This window comes from Vipera ursinii (genome assembly GCF_947247035.1).
Source record: "Vipera ursinii genome assembly, chromosome: 1".
Taxonomy (NCBI): domain Eukaryota; kingdom Metazoa; phylum Chordata; class Lepidosauria; order Squamata; family Viperidae; genus Vipera; species Vipera ursinii.
Genome location: NC_139512.1, coordinates 5,429,373 through 5,453,732, shown reverse-complemented (window position 1 = coordinate 5,453,732; position 24,360 = coordinate 5,429,373). Strand labels below are relative to the sequence as shown.

The 24,360-nt window shown below is 42.3% G+C and overlaps 1 protein-coding gene and 1 long non-coding RNA gene across 6 annotated transcripts in view; both read left to right on the top strand.

Moving 5' to 3' along the window:
• LOC310641972 overlaps nucleotides 1-24,360 on the top strand; it is a 102,030-nt gene that overhangs the window by 30,611 nt on the left and 47,059 nt on the right. The gene's annotated exons all lie outside the window — the stretch shown is intronic.
• On the top strand, nucleotides 405-23,905 carry JSRP1 (junctional sarcoplasmic reticulum protein 1). 5 transcript variants are annotated; one of them, XM_083350761.1, is made up of 8 exons: nucleotides 817-845; nucleotides 1,403-1,478; nucleotides 10,289-10,427; nucleotides 12,689-12,735; nucleotides 15,711-16,050; nucleotides 19,169-19,312; nucleotides 21,388-21,467; nucleotides 22,295-23,905. In XM_083350761.1, exons 1-8 carry the CDS (start codon nucleotides 832-834, stop codon nucleotides 22,940-22,942), a joined length of 1,488 nt encoding a protein of 495 aa, XP_083206887.1. In that variant the 5' UTR covers nucleotides 817-831; the 3' UTR covers nucleotides 22,943-23,905. The 5 variants fall into 5 exon arrangements, with proteins under 5 accessions (XP_083206889.1, XP_083206888.1, XP_083206890.1 ...); XM_083350763.1 differs by lacking the exons at nucleotides 817-845; nucleotides 1,403-1,478 and adding an exon at nucleotides 405-498 and having other exon boundaries at nucleotides 10,293-10,427; XM_083350762.1 differs by lacking the exons at nucleotides 817-845; nucleotides 1,403-1,478 and adding an exon at nucleotides 417-498.

Genomic DNA, 24,360 nt, shown 5'->3' with positions numbered 1-24,360 from the left:
ATTTTTCTACCCTTTTCATATTTCCTTCTCTGGGGGCTGACTTCCCACAAAACGATGGCAAGCAAAATCATAAAATGGAACAAAGCTCACTTAACAAATGCCTCACTTAGCAACAGACGTTTTGGGTTCAATTGTAGTCATAAGTTGAGGACTACCTATATAGGGTTTCCTGCCTGAGCAGGGGGTTGGACTAGAAGTCCTCCAAGGTCCCTTCCAAGCCTGTTATTCTATTATTCCTGAGACTGTCGCCATTAAGAAGCATTGGCCCTGCCTTGTGCTTAATTATTTCTGCCTTCTGTCATTATCCCCCCAGGGCAAAACAACCTCCTTGTCTTATATAAAAGAAAAAGCAGAGCGTCTCCTTGATTGGCTAATGTTTTCTTCGGAAAGGGTCCAACACCTGTTGCTGTATATTACAGCTGTATAGATTGAAAAGGGAGAAGAAGGCAACTAATCCAGGCGACAAGTTGAAGACCAGACGGTGTGATTTGAACCCTGGTATGTGGTGGACGAGCATCTGCATCTAATATTTGGGGTCCCGGCTTTAAAAGGGTACATCTACCGATGCATGTGGGTTTTAACAAAAATTCAGAGCCACCACTGCTGATAACCATGTGGGTCTGCATGCTGGGTTCTGCGGTCCCCGGGGCTGACGGAGCCATGTTCGGCTGTAGTCCAATTCGGCTGCCTTGCATGGTTTTGCCTGGATAGGAAAGGAAACTATTTTTGGACGACTCTTTGATGTTGAGTCAGCAGCAGCCGCTGAAAAGCCCCACTTCAGCTCCTGGGAGCTGCCCTTTGCTGGTTTATGCAAGAAATTAAAATACAGCAATGAAGGTGGAAAGGTATTTTCTTTTATTATTGAAATACACTAACCATAGGTGTTAAGTGGGTTTTCCCTTGCTAAATAAAAATGAACAGCAGGTGGAAAGTTCAGGAGGGGATGTCGGGGTAAGGGGGGGGGGAACCTGCCTGTTTGCAAGCCAGTTAATGGATTTATAGAAAGCGCAGTGGTATTTTATTCTTATTTAGTAGCAAAGGCTATTGTTCTTTTGGAAGGTGCATGGACTTGTGTGTAGCAGGGAGCCTTGCTGGGATGCTGTATATCTTTCTATAGAGATCCATTGTCCAAAAGGACTGTGCAAATCCCCTGAAAGCAATTTGTTGCATAGATGAAGTGCCTGCAGAGCCTCACTTTTTGAGTCAAAGCAGCATCTTTTTTTTTCTAGGGGCACATAGCTGCTAACTAAGTGTAAATTACAACCGATTGTAGCTCTGGTGGACAGAAATGTCCCTGCAAAGAGAGCCTCTCTCTGACAAAGCTGCCATATAAAGCTGGTTTCAACTGATTTGAAAAGAGGTCCCTCTGTTAATTTCCAAACTCCTCTTGTCCACCCTGTAGGATTCTCATCTGTGGCGGTGTGACATTCCTGTTCCCAGAAACTGAACTGCATAGAGTTCCCCAGCAGCTGAGATATGTATTTGAATTGAGTCATTGTGCTGACGGTATAGCAGTATGTAGCTGTACATGCATTGCAATTCTTAGATGGTGGGCAGGTCTTAGACCAGGGGTCTTCAAACCTGGCCCTTTTATGACTTGTGGACTTCAACTCCCAGAATTCCTCAGCCAGGCACGCTGGCTGAGGAATTCTGGGAGTTGAAGTCCACAAGTCATAAAAGGGACAAGTTTGAAGACCCTTGTCTTAGACAGCATGTTTGAGAAGGACCTTACTTGAGGAGAGGATCAGCAGGACTCAATCAGTGCTCATCACTGATTGGTCGGCTCCAGTTAAGAACCACAAGGATGGTTAGACATGGACCTTATTCTTTGTCTTCTACTCTGTAAGATAAATGTCCTGGTGAGGTGAGCTTGGATTTCCCTCTCCCCAATTTCCCGTCCTAATCCTTCAAAGAGGACCTAATTACTAATTTCTCACAGAAGACGCTGCCAACGAATCACCATTCCAGGGCATTATCGAAGTGTTAACAAGCAATTAGATCTTGTCCCTAGGAATCCTCAAAGCATTGCTCTGTGCTGATAGTCGATAAGCTCACCCAGATCCAAGAGAAACCTCCGTCAAACCTGAAACTCACTCTCTTTCTTCTCCGTGATACTTCATTCTGTCTGCTTCTGCAGTCATACACTCACTAACTTGGGGTGTCTGTGGTTATAGTAAATGGCATGAAATGCATTATGGTCTGCTAGAAGTCTCCTTTGAAACAGTGGTGGGATTCAAATATGTGAACAACCGGTTCTCTGTGTGGATGCCACTTCCGGAAGTCCATTCTGGGCCTGGGCAACAAAAAATTAGCTACCGGTTCTGCCAAACTGGTGTGAACTGGCTGAATCCCACCACTGATCTGAAAGCCTTTCAATCAAAAGAACGGAGGTATTTTCTTAGCTGTTTCTTCATTCTGAAACCACCCCCATGTTAGAGGTTTGAAAAGTTCTTGCCTGGGCATGTGTAAAGCACCATCTTGCTTTAAAAAAAAAAGATGTTTTGCTTTAAGTTTTTATTTAGAACATTTGCCGAATCCTGCGTTTTGTTTCGGTAACTACATAATGTATTTTTTTTATGTATTTTTCCCTCAACACAGTCTCTGGAATGGAGGAGAGAAAAGTTATCTATTTTGTTAATTTAATGCTAATTAATTTGAAGGATGTATATCCCACCTTTCAATCAAAATTTTCAGAATGGCTTGGGAAGTGTTTCAAAGATATTGCAGCAGATTAGAAGCTTGTAAAGTTTGTAGAAGTGCCCAAACATTCTTTTTTTTAAAAAAAATGACACCCAAATAAAGCAGATAAATGTTAATTAGAAAGACTGGAAAATGTATATATGTAGATATGTGACAAATAAATGTAGATAGTTATATCAATTTACTATAGGATGAAGCCTCTTCACTGAAGTTTATAGACTATGATCTATCATTCTTATCCAGGGTGGGTTGATGGGCAGATGCTTTTTGACTTCAGAATTTAGAGCTGAGAAAGAGTAACTGTCCCAAAGTCAGCAAGCCAGTTTTCATGACTCAGGACTAAAACCTGGGCCATCTCCGTAACCAGTACACTCACATTGGCTTTTACAAAATATGTGGATGTGGGAGTGTTGACTTATTTTTCAAATTAAATTGAAATTTAATTTAATTTGTATTTTTGTTACTTCTGTAAGTTGAGTTTCTAGTTTAGAAGGACCTCAGGTAGTAGAACAGAAATGGTTTTTCCTTGATACTCTAGAAAACTGCAGAGAATCACAAAAGAGCTGGGCAGACCATTGATTGGTATAAAACAGTTATATTTTGGGTAATGTGCAGTAGACCAGCTTTTCTGACTTCCAGTGGTTAATTAGAGAGGAAAGAGAAAGAAAGAAAGAAAGAAAGAAAGAAAGAAAGAAAGAAAGAAAGAAAGAAAGAAAGAGAGAGAGAGAGAGAGAGAGAGAGAGAGAGGGAGGGAGGGAGGGAGGGAGGGAGGGAGGAGGAAAGAAAGAAAGAAAGAAAGAAAGAAAGAAAGAAAGAAAGAAAGAAAGAAAGAAAGAAAGAAAGAAAGAAAGAGAAAGAAGGAGGGAGGGAGGGAGGGAGGGAGGGAGGGAGGGAGGAAGGAAGGAAGGAAGGAAGGAAGGAAGGAAGGAAGGAAGGAAGGAAGGAAGGAAGGAAGGAAGGAAGACTAGTGTGCAAGCTCAGTTGTGTCTCTTCTTAGCAGCAGATTCTTTAGGGAAAACCTTTCTGACTCATTTTGCGATTGTCTGCAGGCAAAACATGTGCTATACCACTATCTGTGAGTTATCCCCAAAACTAAAAACATATCTTATGCTGAAGCAGCTTATCAACAACTGGCTTGCTGACAGCTGCTTTCTGATATTGTTTTCAACTCTGATACTTCCTTTCACTAGAAAAAAAATGTGGGACTTTCTGAACATCAAGTCTGCCTTTTGGGACAAAACTACAGCTCTGTGTACAATTTATTAAGGATTTCTCACACAACCACTAACTATCCGCATGCAGAAATTGCTTCCTCCCCTTTCTTTTTCTCAATTCCAACTTCTCTCCTTCTGCATCTTCCTCATCACCGGCTGGAGATGTACCTGAGCCCAGTAAAAAATTAAACAAATTACATTTTAATTTTGAAAAATACCTGCGGGATCATAACCCCTACTCAGTGGTGGGATTCAAATATGTGAACAACCGGTTCTCTGTGTGGGTGCTGCTTCCGGACGTCCATTCTTGGCCTGGGCAACAAAAAAATTAGCTACCGGTTCTGCCGAAGGGCTGCAAACTGGCTGAATCCCACCACTGCCCCTAAGGGGGGGCCTTCGCCCAGGTTCGCCTGGTGCGCCAGTTGCGGCCCTATCTGGACCGGGATGCCTTGCGCACAGTCACTCATGCACTCGTGACCTCCCGTTTGGACTACTGCAACGCTCTCTACATGGGGCTGCCCTTGAGGACTACTCGGAGGCTCCAGCTGGTGCAGAATGCGGCCCCGCGAGTGGTGGTGGGGGTTTCCCGATACTCCCATGTAACACCTCTACTCTGCGAGCTGCATTGGCTTCTGGTTGTCCTCCGGGTAAGATTCAAGGTGCTGGTTATGACCTATAAAGCCCTAAATGGCGTGCGTCTGGGTTACTTACAGGAGCACCTGCGGCCGGCATCAACTTCCCTACGTCCAGTGCGCTCCCACAGAGAGGGCCTCCTTAGGGTGCCGTCGGTCAAAGAGTGTTGACTGGCAGCCCCCAGGGGGAGGGCGTTCTCTGTGGGCACGCCAGACCTTTGGAACTGTTTACCGGTGGAGCTCCGGATGGCCCCCGACCTTCGCTCCTTCCGACGTGACCTAAAAACATATTTATTTGAACAAGCCGGCCTGGTCTGATGGGTTTAGGGGTATTTTAACGTTATTGTATTAACTTATTGAATTGGGCTGTAATATTTAATATTTTTTTAACTTTTATATATTATATTTTATTGTATTGCCCTGTACACCGCCCTGAGTCCTTTGGGAGAAGGGCGGTATAGAAATTAAATAATAATAATAATAATAATAATAATAATAATAATAATAATAATAATAATAATAATAATAATAATATTATTATTATTATTTTCTTCTACCCTTGATATGTGTGCATAGATGCATTGGAAAACCTGAAACCCAGAAAGATCCTAGAAGCTTGATCAAGAAAACAACATGATTTAGTTACCTATTTGATGTTTGCAAATAATGTCGAGACGTGCTAAACGTTGTTTTTCATTGCCATAGCTCTATTTCTGGTCTAGTTTTCAAATAATTACCGTAAAGCTTAACACAGTTAAACATTTACCCGCAGTGTTTGGTCAAGATGGTTAAACATTCACACATCCTGCTGTTCCTTTCCTTTCTCCCTGCCAATATTTCTATTGGATTTGTGTTCTACCTGTGCTATTTTCCAAATGCTTGCCATAAGGGCAAGTTATTCCAAGTCTCCACAACGGGAGCAATTCTCATTCCTAATACAGAAACAGAGCAGAATTACCAATATACAGAATAGGTGCATTATTGCAGCTCTGTATTTTCTAGTCTTCTGACCTTGTCTGTTTCCACCCAGTGTAATTCTGTAGTCTTTGCATCAGATATGGCAGAGATGATCAGAGATATTCTAATCACAGAAACGCAACAGCTCTTTCCTAACACTAGCATAGCAAGCATTTAGTCTTACACTTGTTGTTAGCTGCATAGTCGTGTCCGACCCATCGCGACACTATGGACAACGTTCCTCCAGGCCTTCCTGTCCTCTACCATCTTCTGGAGTCCATTTAAGCTCACGCCTACTGCTTCAGTGACTCCATCCAGCCACCTCATTCTCTGTCGTCCCCTTCTTCTCTTGCCCTCAATCTTTCCCAGCATTAGGCTCTTCTCCAGTGAGTCCTTCCTTCTCATTAGGTGGATGTATATAGTCTTATATACATCCCTATATATATAAGGAGAGTCCCATTTACAGCACTCTATGGGCAGTTTACAATGTAAGCATGATTTGCATATTGCCCCCAACAATCTGGATCCTCATTTTAAAGATTGGGCAGAGTTTTCCTGCAGTACTGGACCAAAGCAACTGAAAGCAGGACAAGAAGAAACGGATGGAAACTAGTCAAGGAGAGAAGCAACCTAGAACTAAGGAGAAACTTCCTGACAGTTAGAACAATTAACCAGTGGAACAACCTGCCTCCAGAGGTGGTGAATGCTCCAACTCTGGAAGTTTTTAAGAGGAGACTGGACAGCCATTTGCCTGAAATGGTATAAGGTTTCCTGCCTGAGCAGGGGGTTGGACTAGATGACCTCCAAGGTCCCTTCCAACTTTCTTCTTCTTCTTCTTCTTCTTCTTCTTCTTCTTCTTCTTCTTCTTCTTCTTCTTCTTCTTCTTCTTCTTCTTCTTCTTCTTCTTCTTCTTCATCATCATCATCATCATCATTATTATTATTATTATTATTATTATTATTATTATTATTATTATTACTGTGCCACAGTGGTTAAAGTGCAGTATTGCAGATAATCTCTGGGCTTGTAAATTAGACTCTAATACTTAAATCCAACAGCTCTAATGTTATTGGTCTTACCTTTAAGTGTGTCATGCCCAATTTTACAACTTTTTTGACACAGTTGTTAAGGCAACTGCTTTTGTTGTTAAGTGAATCACATGGTCATTAAGCAAATACAGATTTCCCCCATTGACTTTGCTTGTCGGAAGCCAGCAGAGAAGGTTGCAAATGGTGATCACGTGACTTCAACCTGCTGCAACCATTGTAAATATATGCCAGTTGCCAAGCATCCAAATTTTGACCACATGAGCACGGGGATGCTGTGACAGTTGTAAGCATGAGGACTGGTCGAAAGTCACTTTTTACAGTGCTGTTGTAACTTTGAATGGTCTCTAAACAAATGGTTGTAAGTCAAGGACTACCTGTAATGAAAAATGTTTCTCTCAGTTTTCTATTTTGGTGAGTTAAGGTCATTTCTAGTGAATGCACAAATGCAGCAAAATTTCCAGCTCTCCAAAGTGCAAGTTGCATTAATGATTCACTTCTAATCATCTTGTAGATGGGAGGTAGATATAGTAATTTATTTGTGGCTCCCGGGTTCTGAGTGATTAAAAGAAAATTGCCAGTCCTTGTTACAGAAACTCAGCTGTATCTGTAAAGTTTGCATTCTCTGAACTCGTGCAGAGAGGCATAAATTCCTTAATAGAGAAGAGTGAAATGCATGTCTACTTTGAATGTGTAGGGAAAGTGGAATTTTCTTTCAGCTGTTGGGACTAGAGAAATACATGCCTCAGTTCCCCTGGATAGACTCTGATTTAGCATGGAGTACATGCTTGTATATTTACATTGTATGGACAATCATGGCCAGGCTTCCATGTTTATGTTTTTTTAAAAAACTGCAGGACTAAATTAGTCTTTAACTAAGGATTGTGGTTCCTCAGCTTACCCAAAGTTTTAATGTATGGTTTTTATACTATAACCTTCCCAGATGCATTTTTTTTAGAACCCAGGGATATTTGCAGTTGGATGGCAGGGCCTTAGCAAATGAGAGTGACATCGTCCTGGGGTGGGGTCCTTTTGAGAACTTGGGTCACTGTTATGTATCCAGGTGAAGAGAACACATACACACTTACATAGCAGTCACCACCAGGGGGCGTTGAACTGTAACTGTTTTGGCGGGAACCCAGTTTTGGTGGGAAACAGAGGTTCAAACCAATTGGCCGGCTGCTCACCTGGCCAGGTATAAAAGGAGGGCAGGTAACCCCTATTCCCCAGTACAGTGACTTCCACCTAATAAAGATCTGCCATGCTGTACTCATCGTCTCGGCATCCTTCCTGCTCTCCAGAACCCACTACACAATAGTCACAGTCTATCCTGTTGTAGTTGCAAGTTCAGAACTTATTTTCTAGTCTTGAGCAAAGTACAAAAACTAATAATAATGGAAAACTAGCTTGGTCTAGTGATTGAGGCACCAGGAGATTGTGAATTCTAGTCTGCACCTGAAGGCGTGAAAACTCACTGGGTGACTATAAAATAGGAAGGGGGAGGGGGTTAGTATATTAGGTATGTTCACCACCTTGAGTTATTTATAAAAATAATTAAGGCGGGATTTTTTTAAAAAAAAATATTTTGAAGAGCCATTCAGATTCACTTATGTCGGATAGCTTAAATGTTGAAAACCCAGCCTCATCTTTACTAAACTCTGCTTGGCTGATTAATGTTTTGATAGATCGCCAAATCAGAATGGCATTTCCCAGACTGGAAGAGGGCCAGCATACTAGATTTCATATCCCTATTCTTAGAAAACTGTGCGGAGGCTTTAAGGATGACTGGGCAGGAGATGCTTAGGTTTTATGTATCCAAGTGTGAATGAAGCATGTCTAGTGAGGGAAGCTCAATTGCTATTTAAAAACTTGAGAAAGTTCTTCTCCAAAGCTTTTCTGTTCTTTTCCAAGGGAATTCTAGCTTTTGAATAAAGACATAAAGAAATGGGAGAAAAAGGAAAAGGTCAAGGCCCAAAGTTTATTTACTGTTCCTTTAAAAAAATAACGTGGGAACTTGCAAAAATGTCCCAAAGGGGCTTTTTCAAGAGACACCTGGACTTTCTTGTTTTTCTTTGAATACGTTTCGCTTCTCATCCAAGAAGCTTCTTCGGTGCTTGGATGAGAAGCAAAACATCTTCAGAGAAAAACAAGGAAGTCCAGTTGCCTCTTGAAAAAGCCCCTTTGGGACAACCATGACCTGGGTGACTGAGAACCTCCATAGAGAGCTTGCAAAAGTGGACAGCAGCATGTTGGAAAATAACGTCTGCTCAAAAACAAACTTGCTTTGGTCTATTTCTACCCAAGCAATGATATTTTTGACTTTTATCTCCCAATCAAGACTTCAGCTAATTAGATTAGCTATATAAATTGAATTCAATAAATAAATAAAATCTAGCCATCTTGTTGAGCTTAAATGGACTCCAGAAGATGGTAGAGGACAGGAAGGCCTGGAGGAAGGTTGTCCATGGGATCGTGATGGGTCGGATACGACTTTGCAACTAACAACAACAACAACAAGCCATCTTGCTTCTGTTTCCCATTTATGCAGTTTCCTCATCTATGGTAGACTTTCCATTCCCATCCTTCTCCTCCTCCTCCTCCTAGTGTTTTCCCTCAGGTCCAGGCCAATAAGCGCCATCTTGCATGTTCAAACTTAGCATCTGGATCCAATTTTTCATATCCACATTTATTATCTCTTGACATCTTTGCTTTGGCATCCACGCAGGTGCTTGCCATCTATATTAAAGTGGAAGGCAATGTAGGTTACGGTGTGGGATGCTGCTTGTAGAACATAGTCATACCACTGTGGGGTTTTCTCCCGTAATTTCTGTGATATTGGCACAGTGCCCTTTTGCTTCTGAACTGTGTCATTGCTGACACAGTCAAGGAAAGAGACACCTAACGAAGCATACACATCTCCATGACATGTAGAGAGCACTCAGCACTCAATCACATTTGATGTGTTGTGATTCAGGGTCAGCCTGTGGGTTCGGCAGTTGGGTCGGATGACTCAGAGGAGGAGGAGGGGGGTGTTGAAGACCTTGCTGAGGGGGTTGAATATCTTGCTGATGAGAGTCCTCAGCCAGGCCCCTCCCACTTGGTCACCACGGAGACCCAGCTGTGTGAGCCTGACAGCGTGGATGAAGATGACCCACAGCTGGCCCTGTTCAAGGATGCCCGACGCAGGAGGCAGTCAATTAGGAGTAAACAGAGGAAGGCAATGGGGCTTCTCGGAAGGAGGCAGAGAGAAGCCACGCCCTGAACTCTATATAAGGGGAATGTGTGGGGAGGGCTGGTTTGCTGAAGGCAACCGCTCGGATAGTTCATGTTTCTTAAAGCTCCTGTTTCTTGGTTGTGTCTTGTTTGTTTTTGTAGTAATAAATTTGGCAGGCGTAATTCCAGCCTCTTGCCGTTTGTAAAGGGGTTGCCTTTTCTGCAGGGCCAGTAGCAGGCTGGTACAGAACATGATGATTAGCTAGCACTCAGCACCATCTAGAGCTGGTGGACACACACATCTCCATTCCCAAAGTCTCAACCATCAATGTTGTGTTGCTGCTAGCTTCCCCTGGATAGTAGGAAAAATTGAAGTGTTCAAGCCACCCAATTTATGGCTGTACCTCATCTCTGGATTATTATTTTTTTTAAATGCACAAAACTATGTAGAGTTGGCCTTAAAATAGCAACTAAATAGATCTCAACAGTACTAAAAGGCCTGAGTGTTATTTTTCCATCTGCTTAGCCAGAATACCAAAGGGGTGATATGGCCACAGGTCCTAGTGAGCAGTTGGAACAAAGTGAAGAACGCCCAGATTTTGTGAAAGAGCTTCTCACCCAGAAGGAAGGCATTCAGAATCATCTGAAAGAAGACCATAAAAAAGGTAGGACTGGGTTCACATGTAACTTGAGGTTTCTGTTGTTGTTTGATCATGCCTGCTAAAGAAAACTTTACTTCTCAAATGTATTTAGTTAGAACAGGGCCCGGCAGATTTTTCAGACAATGGTAGCCCTTGACTTAGAACCACAATTTGGGATCAGAATTTCTGTTGCTAAACAAGGTGGTGTTTTTTTAATAAAAGTTTTTATTGAATTTTATAAGTTTGGGGAAAGGGTAGAACCAGGATAGGGATTAAGGTTCATGGTGGGGTTGGGATTGGGATTGGGGTAGGGACAGGGTTGGGAACAACATTGGGGTTGCCCCCCAATAACATTTTCAAGCTTTAGCAAACAGACTATTGTCCAGGTACATGTGTTCAGTTAACGCTAATTAATATAATAGTAAATGGCTATAATGTATATGCTAAACGATAGCCATAAATGTTATCAATTGGTCAATACATATCATTCTCCTTACTAATATATATTCAAAATAACATATATTCATTTCTTTCTAGTTCATTTTCCTAACCATTGATAAAATTTATCCCATGTTTTAAAATAAATCGAATCCTCTTTCTCTTTAATCTCTAAGGTTAATCTATCCATTTCTGCACACTCTAAAATTTTCTTAATTAAAATGTCTTCAGTTGGTAGGTTTTCATTTTTCCAGTATTGGGCAAATGCTATTCTCGCTGCTATGAATACATGCAATATTAGATATTCATTCTCCTTCTCATACTTAGCTCCTAATATTCCTAACAAAAACAGTTCTGGTTTAAGTTCTATCTATATTTTAGTCATCTTTTCCAGCCATGTATGTATCTTAAGGTGGTTCTTAAGTGTCTTGTGCCCAATTTTATGGTTGTTACGTGAATCACCGTAGATGTTAAGTGAATCATCTGGTTGTTAAGCAAATCCAGCTTCTCCCATTGACTTTGTCGGAGGGGCTGCCACAGAGACGAGGGGGTCGACTTCTTTTCCAAAGCACCTGAGGGCAGAACAAAAAGTAATGGGTAGAAATTGATCAAGGAGAGATCCAACCTAGGAAACATCTCCTGGCAGTGAGAACAATTCATTAGTGGCATGGCTTGCCTTCAGAGATCGTGGGTGCTCCATCACTGGAGGTTTTTAAGAAGAGACTGGACAGCCATTTGTCCAGAATGGTATACGGTGTCCTGCTTGGGCAGGGGGTTGGACTAGAAGACCTCTAAGGTCCCTTCCATCTCTGTTATTCTATGTTCTAAGATCTCAAAGGGCATGAAAAACGGCCTCTTCATGTTTGCGTGAAGAAAAGCAATAACATTTGCTCTGAGCTCACAAAGGAAAAGTGAAACATGGAATGGAATGGAATGGAATGGAATGGAATGGAATGGAATGGAATGGAATAGAATAGAATAGAATAGAATAGAATAGAATAGAATAGAATAGAATAGAATAGAATAGAATAGAATAGAATAGAATAGAATAGAATAGAATAGAATAGAATAGAATAGAATAGAATAGAATAGAATTCTTTATTGGCCAAGTGTGGTTGGACATACAAGGAATTTGTCTCCGGTGCATAAGCTCTCAGTGTACATACAAGCAATAATGATAGTCATGATCATAAACAACATGAAAATACATTCAGCATAAATCATAAAATACAACACTTCATCATAAATCATAAGATGCAACACTTAGTGATAGTCATAAAATAATAGCTAAGCAAACAACATAAACCATACTAGGATATTAAAAAAACAATATAAATTGCAAGATACAAGCAACAAACTTATAGACATAAGATGATAGGTAATAGGAGAGATGAGGAGTGCCATAGTACTATAATGCAGCTTTACTAAGTAGTTTGACAGTGTTTTAGGAATTAGTTGTTAAGCAGAGTGAGGGGATGGGGGGTGAAACTGTCCTTATGTCTAATTGTTCTGGTGTGCAATGCCCTATAGCGTCGTCTTGAGGGAAGAAGCTGAAATAGTTTATGTCCAGGGGTGTGTAGATATTTTCACAGCCCTTTTCCTGACTCATGAAGTATACAGGTTCTTAATGGAAGGCAGGCTGGTAGCAATTGTTTTTTTTGGCAGTTCTAGCTATTCGTTGGAGTCTGTGTCTGTCTTGTTTGGTTGCACTTCCAAACCAGACAGGTATAGAGGTGCAAATGACAAGACTCAATAATTCCTTTGTAGAACTGTATCCGTTCTGTAAGGACGATGCACACAGTAAATGAAAACCATGAATAAATGCAGGGATGGGTGTGTTTTAACAGATGCCAAGATACCTGCAAGTCAAGAAGAAGTGAACGGCAGCACAAACGTAAGTAGCCCACCATTGAGGCATGTTTTAAAAGTTGCTTCCAAAGACATGTCTTTTCTCTAGGCCTGGAGATATCTCTCCAGGTCTTAAAGAATCTGAACCAGAAATGTTTCCTTCCAGCACCTGATATTTGCCTCCAAAGTGAATGATTATTGCAGCATTTTTGTGATGGGCAACTAAGCCGATCCAAATAAAACAGTTGGGAAATAGTATGACGGCAAGAGAATTTTACCTCTTGCTAAGACCTGAGACTTAGCTGGTGTTCTTCGCAGCATTTCTGAGCTACCAGGTTATTTTTATTATTTATAATTACCGGTATTTTGTTATTTACAGTTATTTGCTACCCATCTCATTACTGAGTGACTGGGTTTTTTTTGCACCCCTGGACAGCAGAAGTTGATCATTTGCATTTGATTCAGAGCTTTCTCCCTAAAGGTCTGAAAAAAGACAGGAACAATTGTCAATTGGTCCAAATATTGTTGCCAAGTGAACTCCTAAATCTCCAGGCCAGCTGAGGACAAGCAGTCCTGCTGAGCTGAGTGATGATGGACACGTACTGACCAGCCGCACTCGTTTGACCAAGTCATTTGCAACTTTGTCTTCTTGTACCGCTTGTAGAAATCTTGAAAATGCCCTTCTTTGTCTCTGTTTAAAATGTTACTGGGTGTATCTTTATGACCATTTAAAGCTTTTTCTAAAGGTACCTGCCGTAGAAAGTTTGGGAGAGGACCACTGGTCCACTATTTAAAACTCAAATAGACAGGAAACCTCACGAATAGAAAAGAAGAAGAATAGAATAACAGAGTGGGAAGGCACCTTGTAGGTCATCTAGTCCAACCCGCCCCCACATACACACCTAAGCAGGAGACCCTACACCATTTCTGACAGATGGCAGTCCAGTCTCTTCTTGAAAGCTTCCAGTGATGAAACTCCCACATGAGGTGCAAATGTATATGGGGTTTTTCCCCCCCACTGCTATAATAAATTAGGTAACGAAGAGTAAGCTGTCCTGGTGCATTTTACTTGGTGATCCAAATGTCAGTTTTCTTCAAAATGAAGAAAAGTTAAACATTTAGAGTTGAGTTAAACACAGGAATTTAACAGAGTACAACAGTCAGTGTAACAGGAGCAGGTAGTAACTTCCTTGACCTGACTTTAAATATTGAATTTGGTGGCGGTCACAACCCCGTACATTTCAATTCTTACATACTAGGCCAGTGGCTCCCAACATTTTCTGTACCCTGCACCCCTAGAACGCTTATGATATATTCTCGCACCCCTTACAGAAGTTCGAAATAATGGCAATGAATTATGCATATATACTATAATTTTGAAAACTCAAGTTTTCACACCCTCTGGAATATCGTCTCGCACCCCCGGTTGGGAACCCCTGTGCTAGGCAGTCAAAACAGAGGAGAACTGACAATGCAAAGAATTTTATCGGAGACAGAAAAGTAGCCAAGGACATTGGAATTCCAGTGAAGCAGACCCACGAACAAACTGACATAAAAAGAAACTTATTGTCTAACCCATAATATACAAAGAAAACCTATTCCTTGGCTCCTTGAATCTGAAAATGCTTAACAAAAGCTTGACCTTCTCTCTGAGTCTCTCATGTAAGATTGCTTTGTTCTGTAATAATAATTTTTGTTGTTAGTTGCGAAGTCATGTCCGACCCATCGCGACCCCATGGACAACGTTCCTCCAGGCCTTCCTGTCCTCCACCATCTTCTGGAGTCCCTTTAAGCTCACGCCTACTGCTTCAGTGACTCCATCCAGCCACCTCATTCTCTGTCGTCCCCTTCTTCTATAATATATAATATATAATAATACATAGCATTAATAAATGCTATCCTGTGTACCCGTTAAAGTAAATCTTATTACCGTATTTTCCTGTACTGAATTGGATTGTGGGATTCGATTTGGAAATACAAGTGTCCAAATGCATTCTCAACCATAAGGCTGGGTGGCTCTAATTGAATAGATACAAACTAAAGGTAGAACAAGGAGCAGTGGATGAAAACTAATCAAGGAGAGAACCAACCTAGAAATAAGGAGAAATTTCCTATCAGTGAAAACAATCAGTGGAACAACTTGCCTCCAGAAGTTGTGGGTGCTCCTTCACTGGAGGTTTTAAGAAGAGATTGGACTACCATTTGTCTGAAATGGTATAGGGTCTCTTGCTTGAGTAGCGGGGTGGATTAGAAGACCTCCAAGGTCCCTTCCGTTATTCAGTTATTCAGTATCAACCACATGTCAAAATATGATACAGGGGTAGGCAACCTTGGCTCTTTTATGACTCGTGGACTTCAGCTCCCAGAATTCCTGAGCCACCATGGCTCAGCATGGAAGCCTCTCCCTTTCTCCTCAGCATGTCTGGCTCAGGAATTCTGGGAGTTGAAGTCCACAAGTCATAACAGAGCCAAGGTTGCCTACCCATGGTCTAGTTAGTTTACGACTCAGTAAGATATGCAAACCCAGCCACTCTATGGTTAGTTTATGGTTCAGTGGATGGAGTTGATAGGGATTTGTCCAAAACATGAGATAATATGTGATATAGCACTTATTTTGTGAAAAAGTCTGAGGAGCTATGGGAAGAGATAAAAGACTGTGAAAATGGAAATATTCAGAATCGGGGGAAAAATCCAAATGGCCTTTGAACAAAGTATTATGACATAGACAAAGGAAGGTGGAAAGGTATACAACAACTGAAGATAGATTTCCAATCTTGGCTGAAACAGGCCCATCAAATATGTTTATAAATAAAGAAAAAAAATAACAAGAATAGGAAAAATTGCTAATTGGTTTGTGCTTAAATTGTGAGCCGCCCTGAGTCTTCGGAGAAGGGCGGGATATAAATGGGATTTTAAAAAATGACATGTTTTTAAAGAGATCAGAGAAATTATTAAAAAAAATTACTGGCTAAGGGAGGGCTACTCAAAACTAGTAAGATCATCGTTACCTTTGTTTTTCAGGGTCTAGAGGAAGAACAGAAAAACAAGCTCCACATTGTTGAGAAAGACCTCGATGAATTTGTGGATAGCCTGACCGAAGTCCCAACATCTGGGCTTCCTAAGATATCAACAGACAAAGAAAAGCATCTGGTGACTGAAATGGCTGCCGCAAAACTGCCTCGGGCCGAGCAAGTTGCAGAAAAAATTCTGAGGGCTGAAAGGGTGGTTGAGAGAGCCCAACGAGTAGAAAAACTACCAGTATTGGAAAAGGTGGCAGAGAAAGTGCCAAGGGTTGAAAAGGCACCACAAGTGGAGAAGCCAGTACGGGCAGAAAAGACAGCTGAGAAACCACACCTATCAGGTAGGAAGTTTCCCTGAGCCAATAAAGCAGACATGTCAAACACAAGGCCCGGGGGCCGGATCCGGCCCGCGAAGTGGTTTCATGTGGCCTGCGAAGCCATCTTGGAAACAGTGAGGGAACGGCCCCCACTGCCTTGGCCCTGGCCCAGAGACCCTCCTTCTGCCAGAGACCCTCAGATCTGTCCCACTCCTGCCCTGGCCCCCATAGGCACCCTTGATGCGAACGATGTAGAGCTGGCCACGCCCACCCAGTAGGCCATACGCACTCTAGCCACGCCCACCCAGTAGGCCATGCCCACCCTGGCCATACCTACCTGGACCCCTGAGGGCAACCGCAATGCTGATGCGGCCCTCAAAGAAATTGAGTTTGACACCCCTGCAATAAAGCATCAGGTTAGAGTTGCCGTGGAGATTCCAAAGGCATGGAAGGAAGAGAATGCTTAATCCTGGGCTTGGTTTTTTTTGGGTATGGTAGGACTTCCATCTCATTTTTGGTTTAGAGCAGTTTTTCCAGATCTGGACAACTTGCAGACATGGGGAAAGTCCCAGAATTCTTAGCAATTTTCATCACAGGCAGGAATTCTAGGAGTTGAAATCTAAAGATTTGCAGGAGGCTTTATTGGGGAAGATTGATTTGTAGGAGACGATTTGTAGGGACAAAGATGAATACTGATGATAGAAGGTTTATAAAATGATATGTGATAAGGGGGACTCAGAGGGAGAAAGATCCTCCCCCTCTCTCTCATCTAATTAGCCAGTGGAACGGCATACCATCACTGGAGATGTTTAAGAAGAGATTAGGCAGCAATTTGTCCAGAATGGTACAGGGTAATCCTTGACTAACAACAGTTTGTTTAGTGTTCATTTGAAGTGACAACTGTTGTGTAGTGAGTTCGTTGCGCAGGAATGGAGACGAGGAAAGTGAGTTCAGCAACGGTCATGCTTATTTGCTTGCAGGATCTGAACTGAGAACTGGGCTGCAGCCTGCAGCAATTTATAGCCTGGCCCCTAGGCGGCAGCCAATAGGTTTAAAGCAACCCATTGCTGCCTAGGGGCAGCCAATAGCAGCACTGGAGACAGGGAGTCTGCGTTGCTGGAGAGACGTTAGCTAGCTCCAGCTTACCACGTGGTGTTACAATTGAGCCCAATACATAACAACAACAGCATTTTTAAAAAAATGTCTTTTGATTGTTTTTTTATATTTATGACCATTGCAACATCCCCATGGTCACATGATCAAAATTCGTACACTTGGCAACTGACTCATGTTTATGAAGGTTGTCGTGTCCCAGGGTTATGTTATTCCCACAGAGAGGGCCTCCTCAGGGTGCCACCGGTCAGAGAATGTCGGCTGGTGGCCCCCAGGGGGAGGGCCTTCTCTGTGGGCACCCTGGCTTTATGGAATCAGTTGCCGGTTGAGCTCCGGATGGCACCTGACCTTCGCTCCTTCCGACGCGACTTGAAGACCTACCTATTTGAACAAGCCGGCCTGGCCTGATGGGGGATGCGTTGGGGTTTTTATTGGGGATTTTTTACATTTTTCTACTGTTTTTAGTTCGGGCTCGTATTTAATTCTCTTTTTAATTTTTGTATTTTGTATTTTTATATATGCCCTGTTCACCACCCTGAGTCCTTCGGGAGAAGGGTGGTATACAAATATAATAAAATAAAATAAATAAATAAATAAATATTCCCATTTGCAACCTTCTCACAAGCAAAGTCCATAGGGAAGCCAGATTCATTTAACAACCATGTTACTAACTTAACAACTGCAGTGATTCACTTCACAATTGTGGCAAGAAAGGTTGTAAAATGGGGTAAAACACAGTTAACAACTGCCTCACTTGTCAACAGAAATTTTGGTGGATTACAATTGTCGTATGTCGAGGATCCCCCGTATAGGGTCTCCTGCTTGAGCAGGGGGTTGGACTAGAAAACCTCCAAGTTCCTTATACCTCTGTTATTCTGTATGCTGTTATTTTTCATAATTGATCCAAAGAGTAGCAAAAGTGGCTGACTTTGCAATCTGCACGTGGGTTTCTCCCAAGCTATGGCTTGGCCATGCAAAAAGAAAAAGAAAAAAAGTGTGTGTGTGGGGGGGGTGGCTTGAGGTTTTTTATTATCATTATTAAAAGTTTTACTATAATATAAAATAGCAATGAAAACAAAGATAACAGAGAAATAGGAGGGACAGCAAAGGTAAAGAAGTGCAAGGAAAAGAGAAAAGAAGGGAAAAAAGTAGGGATTTCCCCTTTTTTCAGTGCTGTTAAATACAAGTCACAACCTCAACTTTTTTCTTAACATTAGATTACTTACGGCAACACCTGCGGCCGGCGTCAACTTCCCTCCGTCCAGTGCGCTCCCACAGAGAAGGCCTCCTCAGGGTGCCTCCGATCAAGGAATGTCGATTGGTGGCCCCCAGGGAGAGAGCGTTCTCTGTGGGCGCGCCAGACCTGTGGAACCGCTTGCCGGCTGGGCTCCGGACGGCCCCCGACCTTTGCTCCTTCCGGCACGATCTCAAAACCTTTCTTTTTGAACAAGCTGGCCTGGTCTGATGGGTTGGGGTTGGGTTTTATAATCGGTTTTAACTTCAATATGTATTAATTTATTATGGGCATTGTTATTTAATTACTTTTTAATTTTTGTATCTGGTTTTTTATTATGTATTGTCCTGTTCACCGCCCTGAGTCCTTCGGGAGAAGGGCGGTATACAAATTAAATTATTAAATTAAATTAAATTAAATTAAACATATTTAGTAAATACTAGCATTTTGTATAACAAACTAATCATCAAAACTCCAAATTAAAGTTATATTTTTTTTCCTTCTGTTTTGAGCATACAGACCAGAAGTGGTTTCCAAGTAGAAACAAAAAAAGCTGGCTACATTCTTTTCTTTAATTAGAATAGTTAACTTTGCCTCCTCTGCCAGCTCCATTATTTTTTCCACTGGGTCTTCCGTTGTGGGGATTGATATATCTTTCCATAGCTCTGGCCTGAATTTCTATCCTGTGTTTATTGCAAAGATCACCCTCAAAACACACAGGGGTTGGTGGCAAAAGACTTTATGGTGGGAGAGCCAATCTGCTGTGCTAATGCCCTCCATTTTCTCTGCTTGAAGCACCAAAGATTGTCTCTGTGAAGCGAAAAGCAGAAAGCCGAGCTGCTAAAGACACGCTGCCTTGGGAAGCTCTGACTTTGAACAAATGCGTTCTGGTGGCAACTTTCCTGGCTCTCTTCAGTGTGAGCTGTCAGGTAGTTCAAGGTAAGAGAGAAGAGCACTTTTCTCCTGGATCAAACAAAGCCCCCGCACACACCTTCACACCTCATCTAGCTGCTGCCTCCATTGGAGATCAGACCTTAAGGTTAAAAGGAAACCTTCTAAGCTGGCAAAGAGAAGGTGTAACTGTGTTGAAAGAAAAATCTTCAGGTCCAGTCCAAGCCGGGAATAAACAAAATGGAGGCTGTTTGGAAAGAAAGTTCTTTATTGAAGAGCAGAACAGCAACAGCAGGCAGTTCTGGGGCAGCTGACAATGTGGAGCTGGGAGTGGTGGGGTTTTTTATACCTTCTTGGGCTTTTGGGTTTGGAGTTTTCCTGTTCCTGTGGCATGAACTTTGACCCAAAGTTCTTCTGGTATTCTTCTGCTCTTCTGGTATTCTAATGGTGGTGAGTTAATCCTGTTATGTCCTAAAGGTCATGTCCTGCTTCTCTGGGGCTGGGGCTGATGACTATGTCCTATGTTGGATTTTTGGGTGAGGGGTTGCTGGTTCTAATCCTATCACTCTGCTGCTGTTAGCTATCAAATCTTCCTCCAAGGGATTTCGAAAGATCCCGTCTTGAATGGGCTTCTGCAGTTAGTATTTGCTCATGAATGGGGCCTCAGTCTTTCTGAATGGGATTATCAAATCTGCATTTCTACAGAGCTGGCCTGTTTAGTTTCTGCTTGGGGCTAAAGAAAAACTGGGCCTGCTTTTCTGCTTTTAAGATCCTTTGGGGAAATATAATATTCTGCCTTTTTAATATTCCCCCAAATATTTCCTTCTCTGGGAAGGTGTGGGGCTGACTTCCCACAACTGTCTATGGAAATTCTCAATTATCCAAGTCATGGTTGTTCCAAAGATGTTTTTCCAAAAGGTGACTGAAAAAACCCCAAGAAAATCCAGTTGCCTTTTGAAAAAGCACCTTTGGGATAAGAATGTGTAATGATAGCACAGTTGAGTTTTTGTCTCCTGGTGGAGCTCAGTATTTAGGACCAGACAGATGCAGAACACCAAGTTCCTATTTGCTGAGCCTGACCTGAGCACCCTGAATTCTCCTCACTGCCAGATAATCGTGAAACTCAAACAGTAAGACTGGGATAAAAAATCTGGGACTCTTTTGAGCAGAATGAGAAAGCAACTTTGGGTTTTAAAAATATTTGGAAGGGGAGATATTGAGGAGGGAGTGTCAAATACTTTTTTATTAGCCAGTTCGGTCTAGTGCAGGGGTCTTCAAACTTGGCCCTTTTATGACTTGTGGATTTCAACTCCCAGAATTCCTCAGCCAGCATGCCTGGCTGAGGAATTCTGAGAATTGAAGTCCACAAGTCATAAAAGGGCCAAGTTTGAGGACCCTTGGTCTAGTGGTTAAGTTATCAGGCTAAAAAGCAGGAGACCATGTGTTCAAGTCCTGTCTTAGCCATAAAAGCCAACAGTGTGACTTTGGGCCAGTCATTCTCTCTCAGCCCAACTCACCTCACAGAGCTGTTGTGGGAAAAATAGGAGGAGAAGGGTGTGGTGGATATGTTCACCACCTTGAGTTATTTATAACAATAATAAGGATGAGATAAAAATAAAATAATAACAAATGCTTTTTTCTAAGATTTCTTACATTTTGAATTTATCTGGATCACAGTATTGCAAATAAAGATAAAATGTGGTTAACTATAATTCTAATAACTAAAATTTTTAGGCTACCCCACCGCCACTGTGTCTTTGAATGTTCCCTCCTCAAGCTTTGGGATACCCCTCCTCACCTCATCTCGACCTCAAGCACCATGTAGGAGCCAGTTTGGCCTAGTGGTTAAAGCACCAAACTAGAGACCAGGAGAGTATGATTTCTAGCCCTGCCTTAGGTATGAAAGCCAGCTGGGTGATCTTGGGCCCGTCATTTTATCTCAGCCCAACCCCACCTCACAGGGTTGTTATTGTGGGAAGAATAAGAGGAGGAAGGAGTATGAGATACGTCTGCTGCCTTATTTATAAAAGTAATAAAGACAGGACAAAAGCAAAACAGAAATATATGCAGAAAAAAATAATGTTGCTATAGGAGCTTGTTCACCATCCCATCTTCCTTTACAGAGGCAATAGAATATGGTGGGGCTGTTCTTGAGGCAGAGCTGAGTGCCTGGACCACACAAGAAGGCAGTCCTGGGGAACAGGTGAGTTAAAAGTGGGGAAGAGCAAAGGAATCCACAGTAAAACTCATTTCATCAGAAGGTGAAAAAACACCTACTTAAAAAACTTAACCTTAGGTTTAAATACAACTGAAATTGCTTAAGACCAGAGTCTCCAACCTTTTGGGCACTAGGAACCAGTTATGTGGAGAAAAGTTTTTCCACGGACCGGAAAGTATGTGGTTTTGTGTGCTGCCTGCATCCCACAGATTGGGCTTTGCTTGTTTGTATGGCCCGGTTGCTGGCATGCCACGGACCACTACCGGTTCATGGACCAGGGGTTGGTGACCCCTGGCTTAAGAGATTTCCAATTATCCTGGTTCAGGAGAATTGGGTGTTCGTTCTTTATTAGCTGTTTTGTGATGGGGAGTCTTTGCTTAACATTTCTCTCTCTCTCTCTCTCTCCCTCTTCTTTCCCCCGTATCCTTCAAAGGCAGAGATAGTCCTGAGAATGCCGAGGTCTCCCTCTTGGGCCTGTTTTGCCCACTCCCCTGCCCACCTTCAACCGCATGTGCTACTGAAGTAACAATGAATTTACACAACCCTCTGTGTTCCAGCAGTAGCGTGTCAGTGCCAAATACAAGTTGTTGCTTTTCACAATTGCTTTCAGATGCTTTTTGAATAGGCAAATTTTCGCAGATTCCCACCTATGGCTTTTCCAAAAACATTGAGGTGGCCACTGGTCAAAATGGCTCCAGGAGGACTCAACAAGCACATGAAGAGTCCTGTTTGTATTACCCTTAGGGTTAAACTATCTCAGGTCAGGACTTATGATGAAAACTATTGAATCTTTCCTTTCCTTTCCTTTCTAGGAGGAGCTGTGGTTTTACGAACGGTGGTTTGATTGGTCGGACATGGATGAACCTCCTGAAATAGAGGAGGAGGAGGAACTCCTGGAAGTAGAAGAGGAACATTTAGAAGTCGAGGAAGAAGAAAAAGAGGGTGAGGAGGCACCTTTAGAGGATGGGGAGGATGGAGAAGAAGGGACAGCACCAGTAGAAACCAAAGAGGAAGAGGAAGAGGAAGAAACAGAGGAAGAACCACTCCCAAAGAGGGGCCTCAGGAAAATCCAGGAGAAAGCCAAACGAGAAACACCTTCCAAGAGTAAAAGCCGGAAAGATCGCAAAGTTCAGGAGGAGGAAGAAGAGAAGAAGGACAGGAGACATCGCTGGGAAAGGAAGGGGAAGGAGAAGCAGCAGGAGGACAGGAAGACCCATCGCCACAAACATGGTGACACAGTCCCTCCATTGAAGGAGCATAAGGAAGAGCATCCCTCGCTGGGTAAAAGAAGGGGGCCCTCCAAGGATGAGCATGGCAAAGGGAAAGGCCACCTCAAGCATGAGAGGGACCCGAAGGATAGGAAGCCCTGGCAGATTCAGAAGACTTTCTTCCCCTCATCCAAGGACGGTGCCCAGAGATTTGGGCAGCACAAGTCCCAGGAATTGAAAAGGCATGACTGAGATCCAAGGATTGCCGATTTGATGTCACTGTGGCAAGCAATATGCTGCTCACTCTCTCACTCACTCTCTCTCTCTCCTGTACATCCTTTCCCTGAAAGCGTGGGGATACAAAGACACCCAGATCTGAAGCTGGGTGACTCCTGTTGAGAGGCGGATTTGCCAGGAGTTGGAAGCAGAAATGCTTTTTTTGCGCCTTGCCTTATCCTTCCGATAAATGGTGGCGCCGGCAACACCAAGTTCTCAGGAGGGGAATAGGAGTCACTTAGCCAGATCAGTCTTACCTGCTCTGCTGGCCCCTCAGAGTCATTGAAGAACCTCAAAAAAAGCACCTCCTTCCTCCATGTTGTGCGTTACCTGCCCAATTATCTCCAAATGAAGTGCTAATGTTGGTTTCATAGCAAAGAGGAAGCCTTAAACCTTCATACGGACCTCAGTCCTTGACTTGGAGGTGGGCTTATTGCCCAATCCCTCATTATATACAGATTTGTAACTGCCTCTTTTGTACACAACGGTGTGTTTTCTTTTCTTTTCTTTTTTGAGCTGATACCAAAGCTGTGTGTTTAAACTGGAATTCTTCATTCAGAAGTCCACCAAAAGAGTCTACATGCTGGAGTGGACCTTAGATGTTTTTTAGCAACTCCCATACCTCGATTAATAGACATCTGAATTTTTTTGGTCACTTTTCAAGAGAAAAGCAAGACTGCACCTCAGAGTTTGCTTCTTGCCTATTTTGTGGGAAAAGTGGATTTTTTCCCCTCTGTTGCACAAAATGAAGCCTATCAATGTGAAGCTAAATCAGCTCTGATTCTTCCTACGATAAATGTTACCACGGAGAAATCGTAGCAAGTAATCAGCTAGATTGTGGAAAAGTCATGATAATTTCAGAAATAAATGTCAGGTCTGAACTTCTTAAATATTTTCATGTTTTAATATAAGGAAGAAATAGAATGTACAGTCCACAATACAGTCCTTGGTATTCCAAGTTGCCTGGGCTATTATTTTGACTTTTTGAGCTCTAAAAAGGAAATCTAATGTGATTTCTAATTTTGTCCAAGAAAATTTGCATTTTTCAGTAGGGAAGAAAAAGCTTGAATTAAGATGATTTGTTGCTGGTGATATCAACCAAATAAGACGCATTTTAAGTTACAAGGCAACTGTTGCACCGCCATGAATTGCATTGAGTCACCAAGTTCTTTAAAATTTGGATTTGTACTATACAATTATCAAATTATAGTTATGTTTGAACAGGTTAACACATTGGGATGATTTCACCTGTAGAAAACATCTCCCAATAACATGAAAGCTCTGTTTGATTTAATACCATCAAGACAGTTCCCTATGTTTAAAAGCCATTTTTATCTCCCTCTCCCAGTTACTTATCATACTACATAGAAAATTATGGGCAGAAATAGGATTCA